We start from the raw sequence: 27,446 nt of genomic DNA, 5'->3' as shown, positions 1-27,446 counted from the left end.
CAGCCTTTTTCCCAACAGCTTGGTTCTCCTTTATTCCCTGGAACTCCTCTTCATTTCCATAGTAATTACTTTACATACCATGGGCCTGCTACTAGGACACCACAAGGATTTAGTAGACCAACCAGAATGGGAAGTGGTATAACAATAAACAGCCCAAAAACTGAAGACAGCTCTGATTTGGAAACAATTGATGAATGCACACCATTTACTAATGGAACTCCCACCCCAAAGACAGCAAAGTTTAAAGGACTGTTAAAACCTCAAAGCAAACTATTCAGAAGAAGAGCAAAGTCATTTGATGTTAGAGACAATAAAACATCTCACCCAGTCTAGAATTTGTGCAGTTTTTTGAAAATGTTAATTTTCTATATAGTTGTACATGTATGCTGAGTTTATCTTTTTTATTTGAAAAAATATTAAATTACTAAATGATGCAATTAGGCAACAGCCCAAAATGGAAGTGAATTCAAACAAATAAATAAGAAATAGTTTCTTAAAAGTGAAGTGCCTCAAGTTCCAAGTTTGTCAGGTCCAGTTTTTTGTCATGAGACAAATTGAAGTCAGATAATGGTAGTATTCAGCTCAGTCCAAACTAAGAATCATTTTACAATTATTTGCATGGATAATAATTAAATGCTTTTTTTTTCATTGAATAAGACTGTGATTTTGTGGGATTGTTGGATTGGTAGTTTGTTGCATGATTTGTATATTTTTGTTTGGTTCTTAATTCCTGTTTTTTTAATAGTTTTTATTGAAGTGTCCTTATATACTTTGTTACAATGAATTAAGTCAGGTACATAACTTTTTTTTTGAATGAGTTAATTGTCACTGTTTTAGTATTTACACTTATATTTATGTAATTTTATACTGTTTTTTTGTTATACTTGATAAGTAGTTTAGTTATATGTAACATGACTGTATTTGTTCGGAAGTCATGAACATAATTTGTTTTTTCATAATGTGTAACAACTAATTTTAATATTTCTGTAATTAGGTGTTTTCACACTTCAATATTCAAGCATTTAGTTTTATAAATTATATTTTTAGTTTGCATTAACTGTTCTCACCTTTATTTACAGGTGTCCATTGTATTTCCTATCTATGAATTTTTAAAAATATATGTTTCAGTCCCAAAATGAATGAAATTTAATTTAAGAAATTTTATAACAGATATAGAAAGTCATGGAGGTTATTGTACTAAATGTGTTCAACTTTTCATCTCAGGTTCAAAATTGCATTAACTGTTATACTGATAAATTTTTAAATTATAACTTGGATAGATATTTTAGTAGTAGTCATGTTTAATATTTACGGAATGCAAGTTATTTTAGCAAGTTTTCCAAATAGAAGTAACCAACCAACACCCCGACAACCTGGTTGGTGGTCTTATTGGGGAAAGGAAAGCAGTAAACATTTTTCTTTGAAACTTAAACTATTTTCACTTTGGTAAGTACCTGAATGGTATGAAATAAGTTATTTACAAGTTTCCTAGTACTTACCACCGCTCTAATAAATTGAATATTTAAATTTGAATTCTTTTGCTGTCCATTGCACCAAATTGACAGTAAACCAGTCTGTCGGATGACAGAACTGTATTAATTTACTCCCCTTTGCTTGAAATCTTAAAAAAACCAAGCCAAATGGAATATGAAAAATGACTATTATATAAATTATTGTAATCCATCTTATCTTTGTGTGCATTGTTGTGTATTTAGCTTTTTATTTGAGGCATTTTAGGTTTGTAAGCTCTGTACAACAACAGATTTAAATAATATGTCAGTTCACTAAGACTACATTTACTAAAACTCTCAAAATGAAGTGACATTCCATGCTGAAGTAAGGAGGATAGATAATTTTCATTGCTTGTCTAGAGATATCTGAAGAACTTTTATTACTTTACAATCTAAAATTAACCATCAGTTTTCTTGGAAGGTTGACACCATCTTACAGATGAACTAATTAATCTAGTTAATGTCTTTCTTTGAACTATCCAAACGACTTTAATGATTTGTTTATAATGCCAATACACTATAGGCCTGACAACTTTAATGATTTGTTTATAATACCAATACACTATAGGCCTGACAAAAAATCATGAAAATAAATCACTGTTACTAAGTCCCTTTATTGTTGAAAGTAAAATTTGCAGCATTGTAATTGAACTGATCTGAAACATGAAAAAAAGTCAGTTTACAATACATTTTAAGTACATATATTTGTTTAGGTGTTACAGTTTTTGTAGATATATATATATAGTACATTTATAGTGCAATATATACATTCCTTTCGGATTTCAAAGGGATCTGAATATTGTAATTCTCATTTAAAGAAATCCAATATTACTAAAATTTGTGTTTTTTATGGAAGATAACTTACAGTATGGTAAAATTGAACAAATACTGTCTTCTTTAGCCAGAGAAAGTGCTTTTATTGTACATCAGAATGTCTGTTTTTTTATTGTTGAAAAGTTATTGTTGAAAATGACATTTTTTGGGGTAGATTTGATGTGTGTTATATATTCCCCTGTGCCATTTATGTTTATTATTCTATAAACCCTGTAGAAAGTGCAGGCAATAGATGAGATACATTTATCTTTACAAACAACAACAAAAATATAAAAAAGCAACGAATCTGATATTACTACCTTATCTATGGTAATAAGTTGGTTTATCTCTTTTAATTACTTTATAGATGAATTTTACTGAGACAGAAATTGGTTTGGTTGAACAGATTACATTTGTAGGATTTCCTTAACATTTTTGTAAATGAAAAAACTGCTACATCGCAGTTTAATTTGAACTCTTAAAAATGTTGTTAATATTTTACAGTAGTTCAGGCAGCATTGTGATTATTACATAGTGCTGTGTCTTGTTCTGCATGTTGTAATTAAGGCTAACCAGTGAGTTGGGAAGGAAAATTAACTCTATAATGAATGGGCATCAATCTGAAAGTTTTCATTAGTCGAGATGAATGTTACATGTATCCTCCCAATCATGCAGTGACCCTTATCATAGGGTGGATTTCCTATACAAGACAAGTTCCAATCTCTAAGAATAAATAAAACAGAGAGAGAAACCTATAATAGAAGTAGTTTCTACTCAGTGTTTATACATGTACATCCTTCTGACTAGTTTAGAAAAAGAATTCTCTGCTTCCAATTTCATTGTTAGATCATCAAAACATGTTTTTGTGCTTTATGACATTTTGTAATATGACTTTTTTAGACACTACCAAGATAAGGTACAAATGAATGTCCTTAGACAAACAAAATCTTGCGTTTTATTTTGCATCATATAATATTTCTAGACTCTTGATATTTCTATTTCAACAAACGTCATATTTTAGCTATGTTGAGTGAAGAAAGACCATGTAGGGGTAACACTGAATGCAATATTTTCAGTTTGTTTTGTTGAGCTTATCCACTTGCCATAGATCAAAGTGCACTGATCCACTTGCCTTTTCTAAATTATTTTTTTTGTTTTCTTATCAAATCAGTTAATTACATACAATATAGGTTTGTAACTGTTATCATTGTTTTCTTTGTTATTGTTAATGATTCCATATAGTTCTGTTTGGACAAATTTTAGATTTTAATTAAATTATTTTACATTACCTCTTATTTGTTATTGTATTTTGTGTCTTATCGTATGTCATACATATATTTTTTATAGTTGATGCTTAGTTTAATGTTCATGGTGTGATTTTTGATTGTTTTTAGAATTTCCAAAGTTAATATATTCATATATATCTAAATAAAACCTGTCTAATTTTATGATTTTTTTGGTTTTACCACAATATTAATTATGAAGTGATTGTGAATAAATGATAAAATTACATTGTTATTCACAATCACTTCATAATTAACAGGTGGTAAAAACAGAAAAAAATCTTAAAAATAGACAATTTTCAAAAATTGGATAAATGGGAAGTTCAAAAGTAAGTGATTTTCAGATAATGTTAAACTATAATTTTTACCTCACAGATGTTTCTTAACATTAATGTTTTCTTAGATTTATGATGTTTGGTACCATTTCCTGGTTTTTACTTACTGCATGGTGCTGTGAAATTAAGATTATTCTGTCTCCTAAAAACAGGTTCATGTAAGAAATATACCGGAAAAAATGGAAAAAGGTGATAGGTCGAGGACTTTGTCATCTAAGACAAAATGAAATTAGTCACATTGATGATAAAAATCAAGAGTTTTAACCTAGGGTGGTAAATAATGAATTTATCCTGAATAGTTTATTTGAAGTCTATTGTCCTCCATTTATTTCATTACAGAACACTGTTTTTCTCTCACTTTCATGACTTCCTTGATTACTTTTTTTGCTTCTAAAATTACTTATGGGAAGAAGTCAATGCATTTACACTATTAAGACAACACAGTCTTATCATCCTCTGCATAATTCTTATGTGAGCCTGTACCTAAGGTGTATTTACTTACAAAAATAGCTTTTAAATAATAACCATATTTTCCCGACACCACATGATTTCTTGTGAAAAATCAAAATACTATACTAAATGCATACAGTTTATTCTGCAGTTAAACATCATGTAGTAATGTGGTATCAAAATTATAATTACTTTTTAAAAAGTACTGTGTTTGTGTCTTACCAGTACCTTATTCAGTTTGAAAGTTAGGTTACCTTTAGAAATTTGCTCTAAATAAGTGTTTTTTAAACTTCTCATTTAGTTCCTGTATAGAAATATAGTAAATGATCACAATTATTTATTCATCTGGGATAAGATAAAAATGACTAGAAGAGGTGATATTTCAGTTTAAAAGCTGCTCTCAGTTTTTGTATCAAAGGTGTTTATTTTTACTAATCCTTTTATTTTCTATGTTGGTTGAAATACTTCATAAAAATGGTATAACTTCATATACATATTAGAAGGATTCATTGTTTATGTTGAAATTTTTTTTAGCTTTTTATTTTCAGTTGGTAACAATTTCATGACCCTTTTTAGGTACTACGTTCATAGGTCAACAGAAAGTCAATAGATTTATACATGTACTTCTTAGAATAGGATCAACATAAATTGATATATTGTAAATGAAACAAATGTAAAAATAATGTAATGAGTCCAAATATGTCTGCTCTTTTCAAGGAAATGCAAATTAAAATAGGAGGATTAGGCTATTCGATGTTAATTTCTAGGTTTCATGTTATTTTTCATTAAAAAAAAATGGGAATTTTAAATACTGGTATGTTAATCCAACAAGCTTTCTGGAAAAATCAGATAACCTTATAAGCAATAACGTTAACGTCCACCTTAAATATATATACTCCAGTCAAATGGCATTATTCAAGAAATAATTCGTTGAAGGGGAAGATTAATACTCATTTTAACATGGGTTTGGCATTTATATTCTCATTTAACACTGAGCAACAGCGAGGTGTTAAATAATAGAACATAAATGCCATACCCATGTTGAAATGAGTACAAATCTACCCCTGGAAGGAATTATTTCTTTTCTAATATGACAAAGTAACAACTGTTCCCCATATGGAAGTTGGATTAAATTTGTATATTTATGTCATCATATGTGTTAAATATGTGTATTTATATAATTGGATTTCAATTAGATAACCTCTCAGCAGTTAAATGAGTGTTTAGTCAAGAGACAGTGCGCAGGTGCTGAAGGTGGGGTTGTACCGACATATACTGTTTGACGATATGAAGACGTCATATTAGAATTTAGTTTAACATATACAGTTGATCTAATAATGAATGTTTTAAAAGTTATATTTATCTAGCATTTGTACTTTTGCTTTATGAACTGCTTGATTTTAAAATAGATTACTTTACTTTATTTTATTGTTCATTGAAGGCATAAAATATTGTTAACCTTCCTGTTGGAGTTACAACATCCTGAATCTATTTTACCTGTTATACCTTTATACTATATTACTTTTATGGTGTGAGAAGGGAGACAATTCAGCTGTGCTTGGATATAAATGTAACCGAACTTTTAGCTGTTCTTAATTTGAAATGAAGATGGATGCATGTTAGAATTTAAAGGTGACCAAGAATCAAAGACAATCAAAACATTTTGTAGTCTTTTCCAACATCATTTTGAATATGGGTGTTCTTATTGTTCCTACTGTTTTGAGCTAATTGTGATTTATTTAAGCGATGAAGAAATTTGCAATACTAATATGATCAGTACTTTCTTATCTATAGTCATTGAGAGAAGGTTAGGTGATGGTCACCACAATTACCTTGTTGTTATAGTAATCGAGACGAGGTTAGGTGATGGTCACGACCATTACCTGGTTGGCTGATATGGAGTTTCAAATATAACCGACGATATCCTCCATCGGAAATAGATGTTCTTCCTCTTTCACTGGACTTAGCACTGTCCATGCTCCCAGTTTTTAGTGGAGTGTGAGTTGGTCATTTGCTTTTGTTACTTTGTATGTATGATTTTCTGTTCTTTGTTATGTATGCCTGCATATCTGGTCTTTGTCCCTGGATTACATTCTTTTAATCACTGCTATAACCTTGGTTCCCTTGATTACTCTTTAACCTTTTAGCACAACAGATGTCTTACAGGAAGTACGAACCACTCACCCTTGTTGAGTTTTATTGGGTTAAGAATTTTATTGTTTTTTTTTTGCTGTTTGTTCGATGCGTACTGTTTTAATTCCTCTGTGTTGTGAGAGTCGTCGGTTGTCCTAATGGGGTAATTGGCATTGTTTTGGCGCCCGTTTTGCGTTGTTTAAACCTTTCTTTTGTTTTACCTGTGAAAAGCTTTCAGTACTTGTAATTTTTTTTTGTTAATTCCATTCTGAATACGTATGTATTAGTACAGAGACTTAATGACGTTACTCTTAGATGGAATGATATTCCTGTATATTGGTAATTTCATTTGTTAGAAACTGAAAGGAGGTTGCAGTGAATTCATACATGTAATAACATTTTCTTTTTTATTTTGAACTCTGTGGTGCTAGTAACTAAACTTCTGAACAATTACTGCTACTAACCGTTTACTTTATTGTCTAATCCATTTTCTAGAGTCAGAGATTCCATATTGCTCACAAAGTTTTGGAAAGCACAATAGAAGTTCGTTAAAGACCAATCCTGAACACTCCCCATCATAAAAGGAGGAATAAAATCATTGACCAAGTGAACATGAGAGTAGAGCTTTTCGAACGTGGATGCCTCTAAAAATGTTAAAACGCAAGTAATACTAGCTAGCATGTCTTCGGCATTTAGGGCGACATCATCGTCACAGCCACAATGTTCGGATTTCAAACTTTCAGCACTGTCACTTACCATGCGGTTTGCCTTAGCAATACTTTTTAGCTTACCCATGATACTTTTAGAACGTAACAAGTTTTTCACTTCAGTGTTCACATTTGTAAACTTCTCTTTACATTTTGTTTGAATGGCGGATTGGTTACCATTCCCACCGCTCGTATGATCCACATTATTTATTGCTTCACCTGAACTAAAATAATCGCTGTCTCCAGAGGTGTCGAAAAATGCATTTAATTCGTCGTCGCTTTCACAGAGATCAGCTAGAGTACGTGCCTCCCCACTTTTACGTGTGACTATTGCTAAGTTTTCCTGAAAATGTTTGTTGCAACTTTCTGTAGATTTTCGAGTTTTGTCTTGGTTGCATATGAGCCAGGGCTCTTCTACCCCAATGTCCGCTAGTGTTTTACCATTTAAATACTCCAACAAGTCTTTAGCCTTGGATTTGTGTACATATTCATATAGATCACAAAGCGGTTGCATTAAATGTTGATACAACTGTAGTTCGTAAAACACCCAAGTGTTGTTCAATGAGACTTTAGAGCCCTGGGCTTTTTTATCATCTGCCTTTTGTTTTGACAATGTTTTAACCAACAGCTGGCATTGATCGTATATGTGCTGCATGATTTCTCCTTTTATCAATTGAGTAAACCTCTTAAATGGAGAGTTCAAATCTTGATCAGTGCTTATGTTAGCATAGCCATTAGCCATAGGTTTTTGTTTAGCTTTTCGTGGTGGCAATGTGTACTCTGACAAAGGCATGAAAAAGGGAACATTTTCCTCCTTTTTTCTTTCGATCATGGCTTGTTCTGAAAGAAATCCTTCTATCTTTCTAGTTGTAGCTGTATAGAAATGTTGAAAATTCTTTGCAATATCATTCGACTTGTCATTTAAGATGCGTTGTATACGTTCATTCAGTGTTAACCACTTTTTTGGTTTGTCTGTTTTGTGGTCTAGAATATCTGTAGGCAATGGTTCTCCGAATGATGAGCTGCAAATGCCTGTGCTTTCTCCGGACGCTTTAAGATCACTGATGGCTAGAACTATCGCTTCTCTCACTGAAGTTATTTTTACCTTACCTTCGAAAAGACTTTGCATTCCATCTTTGTCGGTTGCTAGTTTTCTTTTTAAGACTAGGTATGATTCGTGATCATCACGGGAAACGGTTTTATATTTCTTACTTTTCTTTTCATTTTTATTTAGAAACGTTTTAATAGGTTCTTTGACGCGTTGCATTCGTAAAATTGAGGTCTGTATTTCGTCTCTCCTTTTCCTCCAAGTTTTCTTATTCACTTCGTTTTCATCTTTCTTAACTATTTCACTACTATTAATTTCTATAGTACTAGGAAATGCTAAAAGTTGGTCTGTCAATATTCGGATTTCACGGTTAATGTCTTCCAGAAATTCCTTAAGAAATTTACCATTACTGTGTTTCAAAAATTTTTTGCACTCAAAGTTTTCAGTGAAAATCAATTTATCTCTCATCTCTTTCAGTCCACATTCCGTTGTGAAAATATCTTTGTCTATTTGCACTGTTGATTTGTTCACCGAGCTGATTGCATCTTCCACTGTTTCTAGAGCACGATTCAAGCACGGTATATCAACTCTTCTCAAAACTATAGCTGGTAACACGTGCAGGTGTATTATCCGTAATATTTCCTTGGCGCACTTTTTTCGGTCGCACATTTGTGTTAGATTCATTGCCGAAGTGAAAAGTTCACTTTCTTCCAAACGGTTATCTTCAAAGACGGTTCTTTGTTGACTATGTTCCTCTAAACTTTCCCAAAATACACTCCTCATATCACAATCAACTAGAACGGATTTTATTATCAAACTTTTGAACCAAATTGCAGGTTCTATTTGGAAATCTAGTTCTATGTTATTAACGACCGGTATGTAGAAATCCTTCAATGATATGTCTGAATAATGCCACGTTTTCCCACGATAATTCAAGTCCAACTCCATTTCAAATTGTTCAATATGGTACATGTATGTCCTAATGTATATGTATATTCTTTACATTTGTCTTACGTAGATCTGGAACTTCCTTGGGACAAAAGCGAACAAACCGGTGCGTGGTTACTGCTTCTAATTATAAAACACACATTCATCGTCTTTAGTAAAAAGATAGGAAATTCATTTTCCTAATATCAAACACTTCTGTAATGTGCTGGGTTTTTTTGTTTCCGTATTGTGTAGATTGTGAATTGAGGAAGTTCGTCAAACATAAACAACAGTTTGTACTATTCAACCAATAGAAAAGTAATAACAATTGAATTAGAAACCCAAATATGGTTTGCTACATGACCACATTTTGAGTCAATCTGACAACATTGTGAATAAGTAGTCTGGTTTTCTTTTTTGAAAAAAAGCTTTAAAATATTAGATCATATAATCGAAAAAAAAAATCAAGGATAAATTCGACTGTTTAGTCACTTTGCGTCTCTGCAGTAAAAACTTTGTATCGTGTTCATCGAAATACCCGGTTAGATGAAAAATTTTCATTTTGTTCTATATCAGTTCGTTTGTGTTTCCTACACTCCATATCTCTTACAGTACCCATCGTTACAATGTGTAGATTTTTAATAAAAAAAGATAAGAAATTAGGAAATTTTTTAGCAAAATAAACAGTTTACTTTTACCAAAGTATTATAACTCTTCCATTTGACATTAACACTTGAGTAAAAGTGCTTATTGAATCATCACATTACCATATTGACACAGATATTATGCATATATGACAAGAAAAATTGGAATGTCTGGTGGCCTCTCTAGATAAAATCACGTCTGGTTAAATTGTATAGGTACGAGATGAAAGTTACTTAAAAAAGTAATTTAGTAACATATTCATGACTTATAAATTCGTGCATGTGGTAATATAGGAGTACGCATACATCTATATACTGCACAAATACTTAGGCAGACACAGTACATAAGGTGTTAAATGACAACCTGCCATTAATGATCTCCAGTTGGGATACTTTCGGATAGCGAATGTTATAATAATAGGTGCCAATTCATATTAAAACCACACTGTTAATGGAAGAGTTGATTCATGGAGTATGAGAACAAAAATATGTATGAAATAATAAAGACAAAACAAGCACATGCTATTAGAGAAATGACAGCACACTAAGGGGACGACCTTTTGATATTGAATTGGGTGGGAGATTTATTAGGACTGAAATATTCGTTTACATGTCCCAAACAATTAAAAAAATCATTGACACAGTAATTTTCTTTTCATTTTAAGTCTCGCGAAGCTTAAATTATATATATTTTTTATCCAGATCAAAAAATATTTTTTTCTAAGAATTGTATTAAATTAAGAAAATGTAAACCAAGTATCAATGTAAATTTCGGTTATATCAAGTACATGAGATATATATATATATCATAGACTTCTAAAACCTTGGAAGATGCCTTTAAGAAATGAGTGGTGATATATACATGTTGGGTGACCCATACCAGAGTGATAAATTACATGTTAGTTTAACTGGTGTAGGGAAGATATTCTATAGTATTAACATTAATGTGTCTATTAATTAGCATATTGCCAGATCATGTGATTCAGATTATAATGACCTTATAAACTTTTAAGTTTATATTCTTTATCTTGGTTCCCTTGATTACTCTATCCAATGTATTATATACTTTACTCATCAAATCCTGAAGCTATTTTTTTCCCGACGCAGTCGGTATAGTTTCGCTTTGTACCCTTTGGCCTTAAAGACGCCATGGAAACGCAAATCACCTGATCGCAATTCTGTTTCCCGATTGGCCAAATACCTATTACTTAGTGGCGTTTGAAAAGACTGTCGAAAATTAAAATTGCGTGCCATGTATTATTTTCCGAATGAAATGTAGAAAATTATAAGTAAAAGAAACACATTTTATTGCGTCGGCTATCTTTATTCTAAAAGATAGTACTTGTTTTAATCTATGCCGATACGAAAAGCCGCAACTGTTGCTTGACTGCTCAAGTATATCGTTCCCTGTGAAGGTTGAGACAAAATTATAAAAAAACTAGGTAACTATGATTTGTTCTGCAAACAAATAGATGCAGGTCCTTAGATATAAGGAAACTAAATGGTAAAAAGGTATATGTGGACTAAACAACGCCTAAATAAGTATAAAATATGAATTTACAGTGTTCATATCCAAAGTAAGGGTACATTCTATAATAAAAGAGTATTTCCTTTATTTTTATCAAGGACACACAAAACAAAGAACATACAATAACCAAAATAATACGTACAAAGCAACAATAGTAAATGAGCAACTCGGACTCCACTAACAACTGGGATTATGGACCAGGTACACCGGTAGGGTAAGCGTCCTCTGTAGTATTCTTTATCTGAAGTTCTTTGGGGTAGATGCGATGTATAAAAGTCCCGAAACTAGGTTAGTTTAGCGATAATACGTCATCTATATAGCGGTAACTGAGATCAATTAATGGATCTAGCAATACGATGTTTGTTCCTTTGGATTAGATCAGCAATAAAGTCAGCCTCATTAGAGTTCGGGAATATGTCAGCGATTAGAGAAGCACAATTTGTTACTATTGGAAGGCCGGCCGTTTATTGAAATACGCGTCCACCACACTGGACAAATATGTTGTCGATAAAAAAATTCCAGCATGTTTTTGGTATATTTGGAAAATGATTTGGAATCGTTTTTTTTACAAAGTATGAAGAATCTCTACTAGGTGCTACATTACATATTAGCTCAGTGAAGTTATGTAGATCCTTTTTTGTAACATTTATTTAGAGATGTAAAAAAGTGTTTACATATACTTTTTGACATATCAGGGAGTTTAATTATTTATTTTCAGTGTGCTACTAAGTTTTTTTTTTCATTTTCTGTACATTGCAGATCAGTATATTTATTTTTGTCATATGGTCACATATATTTGTATTCAAACATTAACATGGGTTAACATATTTATTTAAAAAATCTTTCAAGCCCCCCCCCCCCCCCTCAATATCAAATGATTCGTCCTCTAACTCCACCTTCTAGGACTAAGCGAGTATTTATGGAATTAAAACAATATTATTTTCAGGAAGAAACGTGCAGCGATGGGGTACACAAAAGAAGAGTTGTAATTAGTATAATCAATGCACTCCATGTTATTCACTAACAAATGAGGCAAATATAACTGCCTTTCTTTATTTACCGTCTCAAATGGAAAAGACTCAAAAACATGATGTTCCAATAGTGATTCGACACTTTAATTCTAAAAAAGTTAGTATTTAAACCGGGAATGAAAGAGTGATAGGGAGATATATGGTTGTGGCATTATAAATGACCACGAAGAACGTCTTGTATACGTATAGGTAACACCTTCCCTCATAAAGCAATACATTAGCTGACATGGATTTCTCCAGATGGTAGAGATAAGAACCAAATCGGCCATATTACTACATATGGAAAATGAAGAAAATCATTGCAGGACTTTCGCGTTATGGGAGGTTCAAATGTTGCTGGGGACCATTACTTAGTATTTGCAATCAGAAAGCTGAAACTTATCAAATTGCTGAGGCACTGAGTCAAGGAAGACATCAGATATATCAAAAATATACATACAACCCAAAATTTTAAGGTGAATAAACCAATTAGCCAGTAATTTTTAAGGGTAACCAGTTGTTTTAATGCAATGCATATTCATACTGTTATTTGTGTTTTTTTTTTTTTTTTTGATATTCTTTTGTACTATCGTTTCTGGTATTCCTGGTCGTGTATTTTATGTCCTGGAATTTCTCCACATTTATACTTCATGTGAATTCACTGGGAATCCCTGACTATCAAGATTAGATATTTTGAATTTTGGGGGTTGGAGATGGATGAAGAAATTAATCCCGCGGACTGGAGGCTGTTGAAGAAGGACCTCATCTAAAGGGAGAAATGAGCAAAACGCTTTCCTTGTTTGTGCTCAATTCTATAATTTTTCATTGACGGGAAAAAATTTCGTAACACAAATGTAGATTAAATTGACAAAAATGTCAATATTGCTATTTTAAACGAGGATACAAATTATTGCCTTAAAAACTTCTATGCAGCTTAAAGATCATACAACTAAGAACAAAGTTGTATATATTCTTTATAATTTAGCTCTTCAATTTCCTCCTCATAGATTTGAGGGATTTAAGATTCCATTTGAGAAGGAAAGAGTCAGCGATATTGAGATATGATGACTACAGGAAATATGATGTCTTTATCACAAATGCACTTTGAGTATAAATCAGTTCTTTTTTTTTCGGTTTGACAACAAAAAAGTTACTAGTCAACCAAAACCCCATGATTACCACTTTTTAAGATGAATCACTATTGCACTTAAAGTTGTGTGTTTATACATATTTGCCTTCAATGATGCATGTGCATTGCTTTCATTTTTTCGGCATGTTTGTTTCACAAGAACATGTATGTATAATGTTACAAAAATAAGTAACTCTTTCACACACATGTATGTTCATTCAAATTTGAACAAACAATATAGTATTATAACTAAAGCCATGAATACTGTTAAGCAGTTGACTTTTTCCTTGGCATATCTTAAAAAAAAGATCTGTGAGGCATTAAAAACAGGAACCTACAGCTTATCCCATTTTTTATAGGTGCCTTGTCTTGGTACATGTATGTCTATTCATTATGTCTTCATGGGGAGCTTTTCTAATGCAGTTGTTTTGAATATCTAGAAAAATGCTAAAAAGCATACCCAATATATGTCATGACATTGTGTTATTTTCTGGAATAACAAATACAACCGTTTTTCCTTCAGATGGTATAATTAGGTTTTGCAAATATATGAAGTACTAAGAAATTATATGCTTCATGATTATATAGTTTTTATTAAGAGATGTTGACATATAAATTTACAGCTGCTTCATACTACACATACATGTACATGTACCAGTATATGAGTATCACTTTGTTTCATGATTAAATGGTGCCTGAGCACACAAAAATGATCTGTTCACATTTTTGCTTTTGTCTCACAACATCTAAATGATGAATTCTGAAAAGAAGAACAAGTGTATACATCAAAGAAAAAACTGTTACAGTGATTTTGATATATACAATATGTTACAAAGACATAACTGTACTTAAAATTCATGCAAATATACATGTATTTTAACCACATGATATAGAAGTACAGAACCCCCCTTTTGTTAGGAAATTTTGTTACATGTACATACATGTTCATGCAAAAGCAGACAAAATAAGCAAATCACTGCCTGGCAACATTGGATTGTTATAAATTGTAACCATCCCTGGTTTCACTGGTTTTTAAGCCACCCTGGTCAATTATCCTACAGTGGTCAACACTGGTCGATAGAAGTTTTGAAGACAATATTTCTGTCATTATTCATATTGTTTTGTAGTACCTTAAAGGTTAATATATTGCAAATTCCTACTGTATTTCAGTAAATAAAACATCAAAACTTTATTTCATGAACACATCTTTGTTTCAAAAAGTGATTACATGTATATCAGGTAACATAAGAAACAATAGAACATGTTACTTTTCACTTGGCTGACAGGGGTTCAATTAACAATCTTCATTGTTAAAATAACATTTCCACACAACCAGAAAGAAGATCATAAACGTGACTTAAAGTGATGAGTTTAAAACAATAAATCATTTGTAAGTTATTTCATGTACCAAACAAAATTCTTCTGGACACAGAAAATGGAAAGTTTGTTAAGGATAATGCTTTAGGGCTTCTTCCATGTATCAATTTAGCAACCTGATGATTTTTAATGATGTTGGGACCCCTATTGCAAAATCTTTGGATCAATCCCTGAATGTTGATTAATACATTATGTATATATGGGGGAAAAGTGTCACATTGTTCAGTAGATGCCAAATTAGGTATTACTATATTACAAGTATCATAATTTGAAGTATAAATCTTAATACTGTACTTCATATGTCAGTAACCATAGTTATAGAGTACATACACATGTATTTTTGTAGTTTTTAGTGCAACTTTCCTGTAAAATGTAAACTGCAAATTTTGCAAGGAAATATGACTACTGTTCTGCATTGGCAATGTTTACAGTAGACCAATCACCATTTTTGAAAACTGCAAAAGTATATGCACAAATAAAGTACACCTTCAACATTTACTTTGTATGAATGTCCTAGGTAATCAGCATTTATGAAAAGTCTACTTCTGGGTGCTTTGATATCCATCACATTTTCCATGCATTTTCATGGACATAGAATTTCTAACCTAATTGACTGTGTCTTTCTTGTATCATGAAAATCTAGAATCTTACTTTATGATCTGCATTCTAAATGCATCTGGTATGTCTTGAAAATGTACTGAAGCAGAACCATATTGATAATCAGTTACGTATGATATGGATTTAATACACAATTACATGATCTTACTATTTCTTTACATTCCATACATTGCATAAATCCGATAGTTGCTGCTTGACATAACTGTTCACTAGTATTTGTTTATTTGATAGAACTTACACAATTCGCAGTAGATTGAGTTTCAGGTACATGTACAAGAATGCATTATGTACAAATAACTAACATATGCATGCACTGACAAAAAAATGGATTGCATAATTTAATACCATGCCAGCGGTGGATCCAAAGGGGTGCAGGGGGTTGGCAAGTCTGCACCCACTTTTTCAGAGGAACATTGGCTGGCACCCCTGCTTTTCAAGGTGTCTACATGCCTTAACCAAACAACAAACTTTAAATCTATTCAAATCACAGGTCAGCTACAATGATAGAGATTACAAATTTGAGAATGGACCAATTTCTTTTACAATCAAAATTTGAAGAAAAAAATTCAACTTTTGGAAAATTTAAAGCAGGTATGGCATAAGCAGGTCCAATCGGGGACCTATTATGCTCGAAAAGTCGGGTTGGCTATATGGAAATAATTTATTTCAAGATCCACCACTGAATTTGATTAAAATATGCCATGCCACATGGCCTTCTTTTATTTTATTATTTTCAATTAAATGTTACATGCATGTTTGCTTACGATTTGATTTACTTCTGTGTATGTAGTTAAAAACTGTTTTTAATACATGTACACATTGAGTGCATTTTATGTAAATCAAACACACATGAACTGTATACATGTACAAGTACAACAATGTGCAGTGGTTTAACCTGTTCTGGTGCAATCTATGTCCGGCATAATCATAAATTTTGATTTCTTTTTTGTAACAAAACGCAGGAGCCTGATCGTGTGGACCTAACATCATCAAGGTCAGGTCAAGAGGTGTTTACTGACATTTTCAAATCAGCTCAACATTCCATGTATGGTTTATTATTATTTTTTTATAAGTTCATGCACCATTGCGATTTACTGTACAATCTCATCTTTATCAATCATTGTCGTATGTGCCAAAGAGAATAGCATGGACTAAGTAAGTAAGCGAGTGAGTAAGCGGTACTTTGACATGCATAAATCCCCTCCTGTCTGATGTGTGTAAAGCTTAAAGTGCACCTTGCCAAAATAACTGTTATATGCCACCAGGTCGCAAAACTAACAAGAGAAAGCCTTTAACTCTTTCATTACCATGAGTTAATAAACATTCCTTCTTCGCTGATGACACGTTATAATCGATTTTCAGAGTCTATGAAAGGTATATGATTTTTGATAATTACTGTTAAACATGGAAACTTTAACCTGAAATGTTAGTAATACAGAAGGTTTTTTTTTCAAAACGAAAATGTGCTCCGAATGTTAAATTTAGCCTCAATGACATTGCGTTGGACTAAACAGGGACGTATTCTTGTAGACCCTTTTGTGCTAACTGTAGGTTAGTCGATGAGTATGCGTAAAGCATGCTCAATATCCACTCCCGCGAGGAAAATTCTTTTGTTCTACCCAAGCCCTACCTCGCGGTAGTGGATATTGAGCATGCTCACCAACTTACCACAAAAGGGTCTATTGGTGAATTTTGTTTCACTACAATGGTAGCTCTATGAGAACTAAAAAGAAATTGATCCAACAAATATGCTTTACATTACAACTACACCCTCCCAAGTCAGAATTTCAAGTCCACCTTCGAGAATGATAGACTTACAGTTGATTCTTTAGTTACACCTATCCTTGTATATGGTAGCGAAGTTAAAGGAATTGACAAATTGACAATAATGATAAAAGTTAATTTGCAGTTTTTGGATAAGAAAAAAATACTTGGAGTGGGTATTCTAAATTTAATTGTATATCGCGGACTAAGACGATATTCCCTTGATATAATATTAATACGAAAATCAAAATACTTTATTTTTGGACCAGATTATTTGAATGAGAAAGAGTTTCATCAAAAGTCTATTCCGCAGTAAAGAGAGCATCGAGTCCATGCAAGTTCGCTCAACCTATTAGCAACATTTTTAACGAAGCAGATTTATATTTCTTAACCAGATGCCAGTTATATCATATTGAATAAAAATTCATGTCAAACAAACTCTATACAAAAAATGGCGAGGCGGAATTTCTGATTCGCACGGAGGTTAATTTTATACAACATACTTTAGAACCTAATTAATTACGCCTGGTCTCCAATCATCAAAAAATATACTCAAAAAACGATATATTATATTTAGACTAAGTAACTTTCACTTGAATACCAATCAAAACAGGCAGATTGCGTAATAGAATTAAAAGGAGATATAAAATTTACTAAATGGCAAGAAACTCTAATAGGCAACGAGTCTCATTATCTATATGTTCTTATGTTAATATCAAAGCCTTAGACCAGCACTGGACTTTGTGCAGTCGGTGTTGACATAGATGTTACAACAGTACGAGTTCGAGTCTAGCGGAGGGAACAATAAAAAATCTGCTTCGCAAATTTGACAGTTCTAACATTGTTAGGAATTTTTCAGACAAAAACGATGCGAAATATAACAATAAATTAAAATAAACGTCTAAATATTAACATCACCAGAAGATGGTAAAATTTACATTGAATATTTCGGATAACTGATATCCTTCTTCAGCATGAAACTAATAAAACTTTATGAGCATAAAACTCATAAAGTTCAAGATCAAAACAGATTCAGAAGCTGAATCACGTACGCTGTGGGTGATTGTACCTTTATCAAAGGCACACATAAACAAATGATAAGGAGCCTGAATGAAATTAACAAAAGGGGACTTTTTATCAAAATTAAAAATGAAAATTAACTGTGGAAAACAATTAAAAAGAAAGTCAAAATATAGTAGTACGGTGTATTGATGTATAGCACGTAGTGCTGTTCCAGCCTTAGACCAAGACCTTGACCAGCTAGGCTATATTAAATATAGCTTTCGCTGGCCGGGTCATTCCTCCTCACAGGATTAATCTAGGGCTATAACTTAGTTCACGATGTATGGTAGTACGAGACAGATCATCTAGGTGTTATTATCAGTGGTGGATCCAGAGTTTTAGGTAAGGGGGGGGGCAAAACAATTCTTGACAGGATCACCGGTGAGGACCACAAAGTGATCCAAATTTGCTAGGGAAGTTGGGGGCATGCCCGATTTTTCAACAGTTTTTAAAAATTGGAATTTTTTTTACGGGATGCCCCCCCACCCCCGCCTCCTGGATCCGCCACTGTTAATCAAAGATTTAATTTTGGGTCCACACCATAATCGCATATAACTAAGTGAATTTAAGAAATAACCGACTATGTGCTATATCCATAAAAAGAAATAGAAGTGTTTAAATTGTAAGTATTCGATTTTTTAAAAATTCGAGGTACATATGTACGTATCTACGAAAATAGTTTTCTTTCGTCGTTTCGATTTCAAATTTCCCGCTCCTGGATTTGCAGCTTAAGGGGGTTTCTTTCTATTTTAAGATACCCAATACGTCATTTCCAGAATGTTCTGGAAACCCCGGAAATATCTAGATAAATCATACGCATGCGCTTTTCGTGTCTAAACCTCAATAAAACAGAGGACTTGTCATTTCGTTGCAGGTAAATAACATTGGATTAACATAACGATCGTTTAAGGACTACTCCATGATGGGCAAAGACTATTACAAAATTCTTGGTGTCGATCGGAACTCGACGGAAGATGAAATTAAAAAAGGATATCGTAAAATGGCTTTGAAATATCATCCAGACAAAAACAAATCACCAGGTGCTGAGGAAAAATTCAAGGAGATTGCAGAGGCCTACGATGTTCTGAGTGATGCTAAGAAAAAGGAGATTTACGATAAGTATGGAGAAGAAGGTCTGAAGAACGGCCCGTCCTCGGGACCACCGGGAGGTGGGGCATATCACTATGAGTTTCAAGGTGATCCCAGGGAAACATTTAGAATGTTTTTCGGTGACGGGGATCCCTTTGCCAGCTTTTTCGGGGGTGGTGGTGGACCAGGTGCTCGTGTATTTCATTTTGGTCCCAGCAGTGGAGGTCATGAAGACATGGACACTGATGACGATCCATTTGGTGGATTTGGTGGTTTTCATGGGGGTCATGGCCACGGAGGCCATATGAGGAAACGTAAAGATTCTGCAGTAGTAAGAGAACTACCTGTAGCATTAGAAGACATTTACAAAGGTACAACCAAAAAACTTAAAATCACACGAAAAGTTCTTAATCCAGATGGTAGAACAACAAGGAATGAAGATAAAATACTGACAATTGACATTAAGCCAGGTTGGAAGGCTGGCACAAAAGTGACATTCCCTAAAGAAGGGGATCAGACGCCAAATAATATACCAGCAGATGTAGTGTTCATTATTAAAGACAAAACACATCCGACTTTCTCTAGAGATGGTTCTGATATAAGATTCAAAGCAAAGATTACATTGAGAGATGTAAGTATGATTTAAAGTCCCTTTATTTTGTGTTTGATAGTACATCTGTAAACAGGGATGTGTGCATACTGTTTAGCCAGTAACCATTTTTGTAAAAGTTTTAGAGGATTCTAAACCGATATTAATGTAATCATGACAGTGGAAGAGAATATTTTACAGGATTCCTTTGACCTTGTGGATTAGAAATTGACAAAAAAAAGTACAAATGCAAGTTAGAGGCAGTTATAAACAAAACAGGAAATCTGCATATACATCTACAGTACATGTATGTGAAAGATCATCAAGGTCAGGCTTTTACCTGATTAACATGGAGTTGATAAAATCTTTTTCATGTTGGCTGGACTGTGCAGTGTGGGAAACCACAGCTCGGCAGCTCGCCAAATTCGAGTAGATGTGTAATTTGGCGAGTTCTCATTAGCTTACACTCGTCAATTTGGCGACCGTCATTTGATCGGTGAGTTCCAAGGAAAGTTTACCAGCCAACAGCTTATTTAAACATCTCTTAACATCGTACATTAAAGTTATGTTCCCTACATATTAAGAAGTTTAGCTTGATTATGTCAAGTGAATTTTGCACAATTTGATTGATTTGTAAAGCATTGTTTACAATCTGCCATTTTAATTTCTGGTAAATGGGATGTGCCAGTCCTGATTTCATATTAGTAGTCAAACGTTATTATCTTGGTAATTGATGAAATGTTACCTTGCAAACTATATAGTTGTTTATTCCCTAAAGAAGGGGATCAGACGCCAAAAATTGAACAAGAAGCAAATGATAAACATTTTCTTGTGTCATAATGATGAATCTGTTGAAATGTAATTTTATTTTTAAAATATGAGTTCATAAATGGAGTACTTTAGGTACATGTGTACTTGAAAAAACTTCAACGGGAGGGAATATTCAAAAATGGAAAAGTTTTTGATAAATTTAGAAACAAATGAAAAGAGTTGAAGAAAGAAAAAGAAAGACAGAAGATAGCCAAATCCAAGAGAAAACATGATAGTACAGACAAAAAACAAAAAATATTTGGCTAGTTGAATTTCTGTTTGGCTAGCAAGATCAATATTCCACTAGCCAGTATGGCAAGTTGTGAAAAAAAAAAATGGTTTCCCACACTGACTTTGGGTCCTACCAACATTGACCAAATTTTGGTAGGACCCAATTTTTTTCTATGATTTTTACTATATACATTTGTGACTATAAAACTTGTGACTGATTAAGTCTTCAGAAGGTTTTATTTTGTTATAGTACTAATGCACTATTTTTCTAGTTATAATTAAATTCTGTGTTAAGATAAAGAATACTATTCATATGATTGAAACAGTGTCTGAAAAAAATTGTCCCATAGACACAAGGTTGATAAGATAATTGTTACTCTGTTAATTTTACTTATCTCAGAATAAACTTTTATTTCATCATAATTTTAAGTGTAATCCCTCCCAATTCTCAATAACTGCCACATTTGTTTTTTTTTATCCAAAAAATTCATGATAAAAATTTTATGGGACAAAATGCTTTTTGCATTAAGTAGCAAATTATCAATGTGTAGTAGGAACATTTGGTTTCCACCCTACATGTACATGAATGTTCAGATTGGGGATAACACTGTCAAGGCAAACAAATATATGTTTGTATTAAACTTTGATATTACTTCTACGTAACTGATTAGTTAATATCGGACTGAACTCAACAAGTGGACATCCGGTCAAATGGAGAAGAAATTTCTAGTGCACCTAGCGGCAAGTTTGTCCTATGGTCAGATTGGTCTGAGAAAATAATATTTCTTCAAGTGTATGCTCACAGAATTCTGGACAATTGACAGATAGTGTTGAACTGTTCCACAGACTTCCATGTACAATGTACATGTATAGGGTTGTAATGTTTGATATGTGATTGTGATATAGGTCTGAAGGGTGCAATGGAAGGTACAGTTTTGAGATAATATGTAGGAGAACAAATTGATTATACATTTTAATGTACATGTATATTTCATTCATTTGATTTCAGGCTTTGTGTGGTGCTACTCTACAGATCCCAACAATAGATGGTCGGAGGATACCATTACGCCTCACAGAAGTTATTAAACCTCATTCACACAAAAGAATTCAGGGTGAAGGACTTCCATTACCAAAACAGCCAAGTCGTAGAGGGGACCTAATTATTGAATTTGATGTTTCGTTTCCTAGTCAACTTACACAGAGTGCAAAGGAAATATTGTCAGATTGCTTACCGCGATCTTAAGGTTACATATATATATTTTTTTTTAATTCTAAAGTTTCAAACAAATCTTCTAGCGTCAACTTTTCAATTCTGAGACATGAGACTATACATGATTTACATGCTTTGTGAATTGAGCATTGTTCATAGATTTGTTGTTTATTTTCAGATGAAAAGGTTTTAAAAAATGAAAATTACAATAACAAGTGTTAATTGTATGATATACATTTTTTTGTACATGTACAGTACATGTGTATTTCTGGAACCGCTTATCAGAAATATAGTAGATGTGAATGGCTTTGCTTCAGTCAGGAATGATAACTGATAGACACTGGATATGTACAACAGTTCTCAAAATAAATTAATGCTGTGATAAACAATGGTTAAGGACAGTTAAATAAGTGGTTTTCCTTGACAAGTTTTGTTATATTCTTAAGACAAAGTTGAATGGTAGAATACAGATACATGTACATGTATTTGTACAAAAATTGTTTTAAAGCCATTTCTGGCACCCAATGAAATTATTGTTGAGAGAAGTGTGTTTTTAATTTTTTTTTTTTTAATTCTTTGAATAAAAGTACAAGAACCTTAGGCTTAACAAAATTTCAACTATAATTTTTTTAGTGAAAAATTTTAGGGCTTAAAAGAGTTCACTTATTAATATATATATATAGAAGGTTAACCTCACTAAATTTCTATAATTTTATTAGTGAAAAATTTTAGGGCTTAAGAGAGTTCACCTATTAATATATGTATAGAAGGTTAACCCCACAAGTTCATTAACAGCTAAACTGTGTCATTCTCCTAGTGTTTTATCTTTTATTGATAAGTGGAGCCTACTATCATCTTTAGATAGCTACTTGTAGAAAGGTATCATACAGATACAATATAGACATACCTACAGGGAATTAGATTTGGTGTTGTAGTTGTATATTTCATGTTCTCTGGAGATTAGCCAGTGATGATTCATATTGAATTAGTTACACTTCGAAAATATTGACTTGAGAGAGAGTAAATAGAACATGGATTCACGATATGGGTGCATCACAATCCATTCCATTTTAAATTTTAAAAAACTTGAAGGAGTGTCAATAGTTGAATGGTGAAGGGTTAAGGCTCTTGTTTATGTAAAAGATTTTACTTAAAGCTTTGTGTACAGGATGTCTCATATTACATACATTTTTGTATACTAACAGTCAATTGATTCAATAACAACCTGAATATTATGTTGTAGTGAATTTTGATTTTTTAATTGTATTGATATTGACAAATTATTTGAAGTCAATATTTCTTGTTGAGGGCATTAACAGATGAGTTGGTAGAATTTCTTTGTTTTTTTTATAGACTAGCCCATACATAAATTATATATTAGGTTGAAAGGATACATGAACAAATGTACCCCAATTGATTTTATTAACTCAGTAATTGACAGGTATGTGCCTTGGGTCATTCTTTCACTTAAGTAACAAACTGTCAGTTTTATTGGTTGACCTGTTTAAATTTTAATATATGATAAAGTAACTTCTAGTTGTAACTGAATTGAATATCTTATCCAAAATATTTTTTTATTCTGACATTTGGTGATTTTCTTAATGCTTGAGTGGAATTCAGGGCAATACTTTTGCATTTGACCGATTGTTTTGCTCGGGTACATGTAATGGGTATATATAGTTCAATATGCTGGTTGTAATAACTAGCCAGACTTATTCTTAACCACTCATGTGTGAAAGCTCCATGTTAACCTACTGAATAGTATACCTTGGATGAAGCCATTATATCATTTCATCTAATCTCTGGTGAAAAAAAGAACTGGTTTTAGAATTATTGAATAGAAATGTATTTAAATTTGAAGTATGTAATATTGGTAGGGATTGTTTGTTATAGATTTAATTGTTTTGTTGCTTAATGAAGCAGTTAAAATTTGTATTGATCTGACTCTTTTGTACTCTGTTGTTAAATGTATGGATGGGTGAAAGTTTGTTAAATAGTTTGTTCTCTTGAATGCTTACATGTGTTGTTGTGGGAGAGACAAATGTGTATGATTTATTTGCATGTTGGTTGTGTATATTATTGTTGCTCATAAGTTGCAATCAGTAAATAAAAATATTTTATAACTATAAATTTGTTCTTGCAAGGCCCATTTAATCAACAATAAACTACAGTGAAGTTTAAAATTTGCTGCTATGGAATAACAGGCTTTTCAAATTATCAGACAATTTTTTTTTGCTTTTTAGTGGAGTTCCTGTCTATCAATTTCGGATAACTGTTACAATTCCCTTTTTAGCCTATATTTACTACCAATTTTGCCAATTTCCACTTTGCTTGTTGACCTAAAAAAATCAGGTCTGAATTATGGTATGGCTAATGAATTAAAAGTACATGTACACATACATGTAGGTACTTATCCTGTTGGAACTGTTTTCATCACATTTTTACAAGGATTCAAGAATAACAAGGATTTCTCATGCTAGAACATATAAGAAGAAAAATAGATGGGTCAGTTTTTGAGGTATATGCATTGGAAATTATGGTGGAAAAAAACATTCTCAAGATTTTTCATAGTTAGGCTTAGTAGGATTTATCTGTTATAATCACTGATGAAATAAGAATTTCATTAAAACTTCCCAAATAACAAGGTGTGTTTAATGAAAGTATGAAAAGAAACGTGGCGGTCACTGGGCAAAAAATATTAATGCTATGAAATGGATATACCAGAGAAGTCCAAAAATCTGGCAAAGATGGCTGAACATGACCATTAAACATCCTTAAGACTTCATATTGTTTTGTTATGAATTACTTTCATTTATAAGGCAAATGATTTCCCAAAATGTGGTGTTTGGAGAAAAAAAAGCTTGAATTCATAAACACAAGAACTCACTGAGAAGACTTCTAGCAAGCATTAATAGGATGTCCATGCAAAAACCAGGCAGTAGGTGGCACATGACAAATCTTGTTTTCAAAAAATTTTCATCCACTACATATCTCAAATGCATCCTTTCTCAAAATCGAATGTTGGTTTCCATTAGGGTACTCCTAATTTTCAGTTTTAAATTTTTTTTTTTTTCAGTTTATAGTATATTAATATGAATCAACTCTGGAATATTGATATAAAAATAAGTTAAAATAAGTTCCATAGAAAGACTTAAAATTCATTGAAAAAGGGAGATAACTATTTTGTTCAAAATTTGGTTGCTTTTGTAAGGGAACTTTTAGTCATTTTCTGATCCATCCATTGTTGATTAAAAAAATCTTACATCTTTTCAAGTGTACATGCTGTGGAAAAAATCCAAAGATACAATGGAAAGGCCAAAACGAGTGACCTTTTCTTCCAAGGGTTTCAATTATTGCATGAGTTTATACACTTCAATCTAGATCTATGCTAAGTAATATTGGTTTGAAGATCAAAAATGGTGGAAAATTGGGTGCAGATCCATAGATTTTTTGAAGATGGGAGAGAGGGTTCCAGGCTCTTAAGTCTTATTGTCCTGAAAATGCAAAAAATAAAACATAACAAAGAAAGTGGGGTTCAAACCTTTGAATCTCTTAATAAATGCTAATACCAGTTCAAATTTTGTAATATTATGTAGGAAGTCTAGTGACCTTATTATTCACAGTAAAATCTAAACAGCTGCTCAAAGCATGCAAAGGAATGAAAACATTAAAAATGACAAGTTACTTTCAGCAGAAGGAATGATAACGCTACACTGACTGTGAGTAAAGTTTGGTTGCTTTTCCTTATAATTTTTTTCTTGCAAGAGAAGACTGTAGATAGTTGATAAAGGCCATGATACTGTAATAGAAAATTTTATTAGTTACTTTCATACTTAATGCCCTTGATCAGATTTTACTTAAAATACCCACTGGTGACTTATCATCCAACACTCCAGTGTCATTTGGCTTTATAATTACCTGCAACCCAAAACACAAAGCTGGTATTAGTAACTTGCACATAAGAAAATGTACTATGCCTTTTAAAAGCAAGTTAATTCTTGACTTGTACTTCTGTTTATACTGTTTACATTATGTAATTCTATTCATTAGCGTTTAATTCTATTCAACAACTAAGCTAAAAAGATCTTAAGAGCTTTATATTAAATCAAGAATTCGAGTGTATCAATACATGTATTTCATTGTAAGTGCAACTAATTTACGACTATATTTATGAATTTATCAGCTCAGACAGATTTCAAGTAAAAAATCTACTCTTGATTTTCAGCTCAGGTGAAGATGTACAGTTTTGTTTTTTTCTAAAATAAAACATACTATTCTTAATGTTACCATTCCATCAAAACTATATTAAAATAGAATTAGAGGCTCCTAGGAGCCTGAATCACTCGCCTTGTTCAAGGGCTAGTAAGGAGTCGTCTTACAGCTTGGATCAAATGAAGACTTTTGTAGGTGTTATTGTAAGGATCATTTGATCAATTGTTTTTTTCTCTGTCTGTTATAGTCTAATGGCTGAAAACTGCAAAAAATTATAATTTTTTGCCTTTTAAGGGCAATAACTCTTACAATTTTTTTTAGGCCTCATCTTCAATTGAAAGTTTTTTCTATCTATTATAGTTTCCAATATATTAGCTTAAAGCTAGACAGCATAATTTATCCCCTTTCAAGGGCAATAACTCTAACAAGGAGTTAAATTTGACCCAATAGAGAATTTTGAAGGCCCTATCATAAAGATCATTTCAACAATTGAAAGATTTTTTATACATCTTTTATAGTTTCTTGATATTGGCTAAAAATGCAGAAATAAAAGAAATTTTTTGCCTTTCAAGGACATTAGCCCTAACAAAGAATACAAAGAGTCGTCCTTCAATTTCTATGCTATGGAGATATTTGTACAGCTCTCCAAACTGCAGTAGGATGGGCACATTTATTTTTCAATACCTCATAGTTTTTTTTAGATATATGTAGAAATGGGTAACAGTGGCTGTGTTTTTCGCTTTATCTATCGTTCTTCATGTTTCTAAACCTTTTCTTCAAAGCTGGTATTTTCAACTTGAATGACATTTGATAATAAAACCCCACATCTATTTGGATCACTCATTTTTATTAATGATAGCACCAGTGAATTAGCTCCATATGGATTATATTTTCGGTGGTGGAAAACTGAGAGGGTACAGTCAGCTATATTGTTGGCTTTTTTCCTTCAAAAATACCACCTCCATT

The 27,446-nt window shown here is 32.3% G+C and overlaps 3 protein-coding genes across 5 annotated transcripts in view; 2 read left to right on the top strand and 1 right to left on the bottom strand.

Moving 5' to 3' along the window:
• Positions 1 to 5,815, top strand: part of LOC148627060 (uncharacterized) — a 36,972-nt gene extending 31,157 nt beyond the window's left edge. For all 3 annotated transcript variants that reach the window (XM_088566610.1, XM_088566602.1, XM_088566594.1), the window contains one exon: positions 4 to 5,815. In XM_088566610.1, coding sequence (XP_088422736.1) covers positions 4 to 333 — 330 coding nt within the window. In that variant the 3' untranslated portion in view covers positions 334 to 5,815. The remainder of the gene's footprint in view (positions 1 to 3) is intronic.
• Positions 5,816 to 6,923: 1,108 nt separating this feature from the next.
• LOC148627059 (uncharacterized) lies at positions 6,924 to 9,472 on the bottom strand. Its single transcript, XM_088566634.1, has one exon. The coding sequence runs from the start codon at positions 9,250 to 9,252 to the stop codon at positions 6,985 to 6,987; it is 2,268 nt and encodes a 755-aa protein (XP_088422760.1). The 5' UTR covers positions 9,253 to 9,472; the 3' UTR covers positions 6,924 to 6,984.
• A 9,739-nt stretch (positions 9,473 to 19,211) lies between these two features.
• Positions 19,212 to 24,398, top strand: LOC148627058 (dnaJ homolog subfamily B member 4-like). The gene is made up of 2 exons (XM_088566583.1): positions 19,212 to 20,059; positions 22,068 to 24,398. The coding sequence occupies exons 1-2, from the start codon at positions 19,259 to 19,261 to the stop codon at positions 22,299 to 22,301; spliced, it is 1,035 nt and encodes a 344-aa protein (XP_088422709.1). The 5' UTR covers positions 19,212 to 19,258; the 3' UTR covers positions 22,302 to 24,398.
• The last annotated feature ends 3,048 nt before the right edge of the window (positions 24,399 to 27,446 follow it).

The sequence above is a fragment of the Perna viridis genome, chromosome 1 (assembly GCF_037379345.1).
Source record: "Perna viridis isolate PV_CMFRI_1.1 ecotype Kerala chromosome 1, ASM3737934v1, whole genome shotgun sequence".
In the NCBI taxonomy this organism is placed as follows: domain Eukaryota; kingdom Metazoa; phylum Mollusca; class Bivalvia; order Mytilida; family Mytilidae; genus Perna; species Perna viridis.
Note: the sequence above shows the minus strand (reverse complement) of the source record. Positions and strands in the feature narration are given on the sequence as shown.

Bases quoted from the DNA above. Each gene is read 5' to 3' on its own strand.
- LOC148627059 (XM_088566634.1), bottom strand. From the start codon at position 9,252: ATGTACCATATTGAACAATTTGAAATGGAGTTGGACTTGAATTATCGT.
- LOC148627058 (XM_088566583.1), top strand. From the start codon at position 19,259: ATGATGGGCAAAGACTATTACAAAATTCTTGGTGTCGATCGGAACTCG. The intron at 20,060-22,067 runs GTAAGTATGATT...ATTTGATTTCAG, and splicing joins CAAAGATTACATTGAGAGAT to GCTTTGTGTGGTGCTACTCT.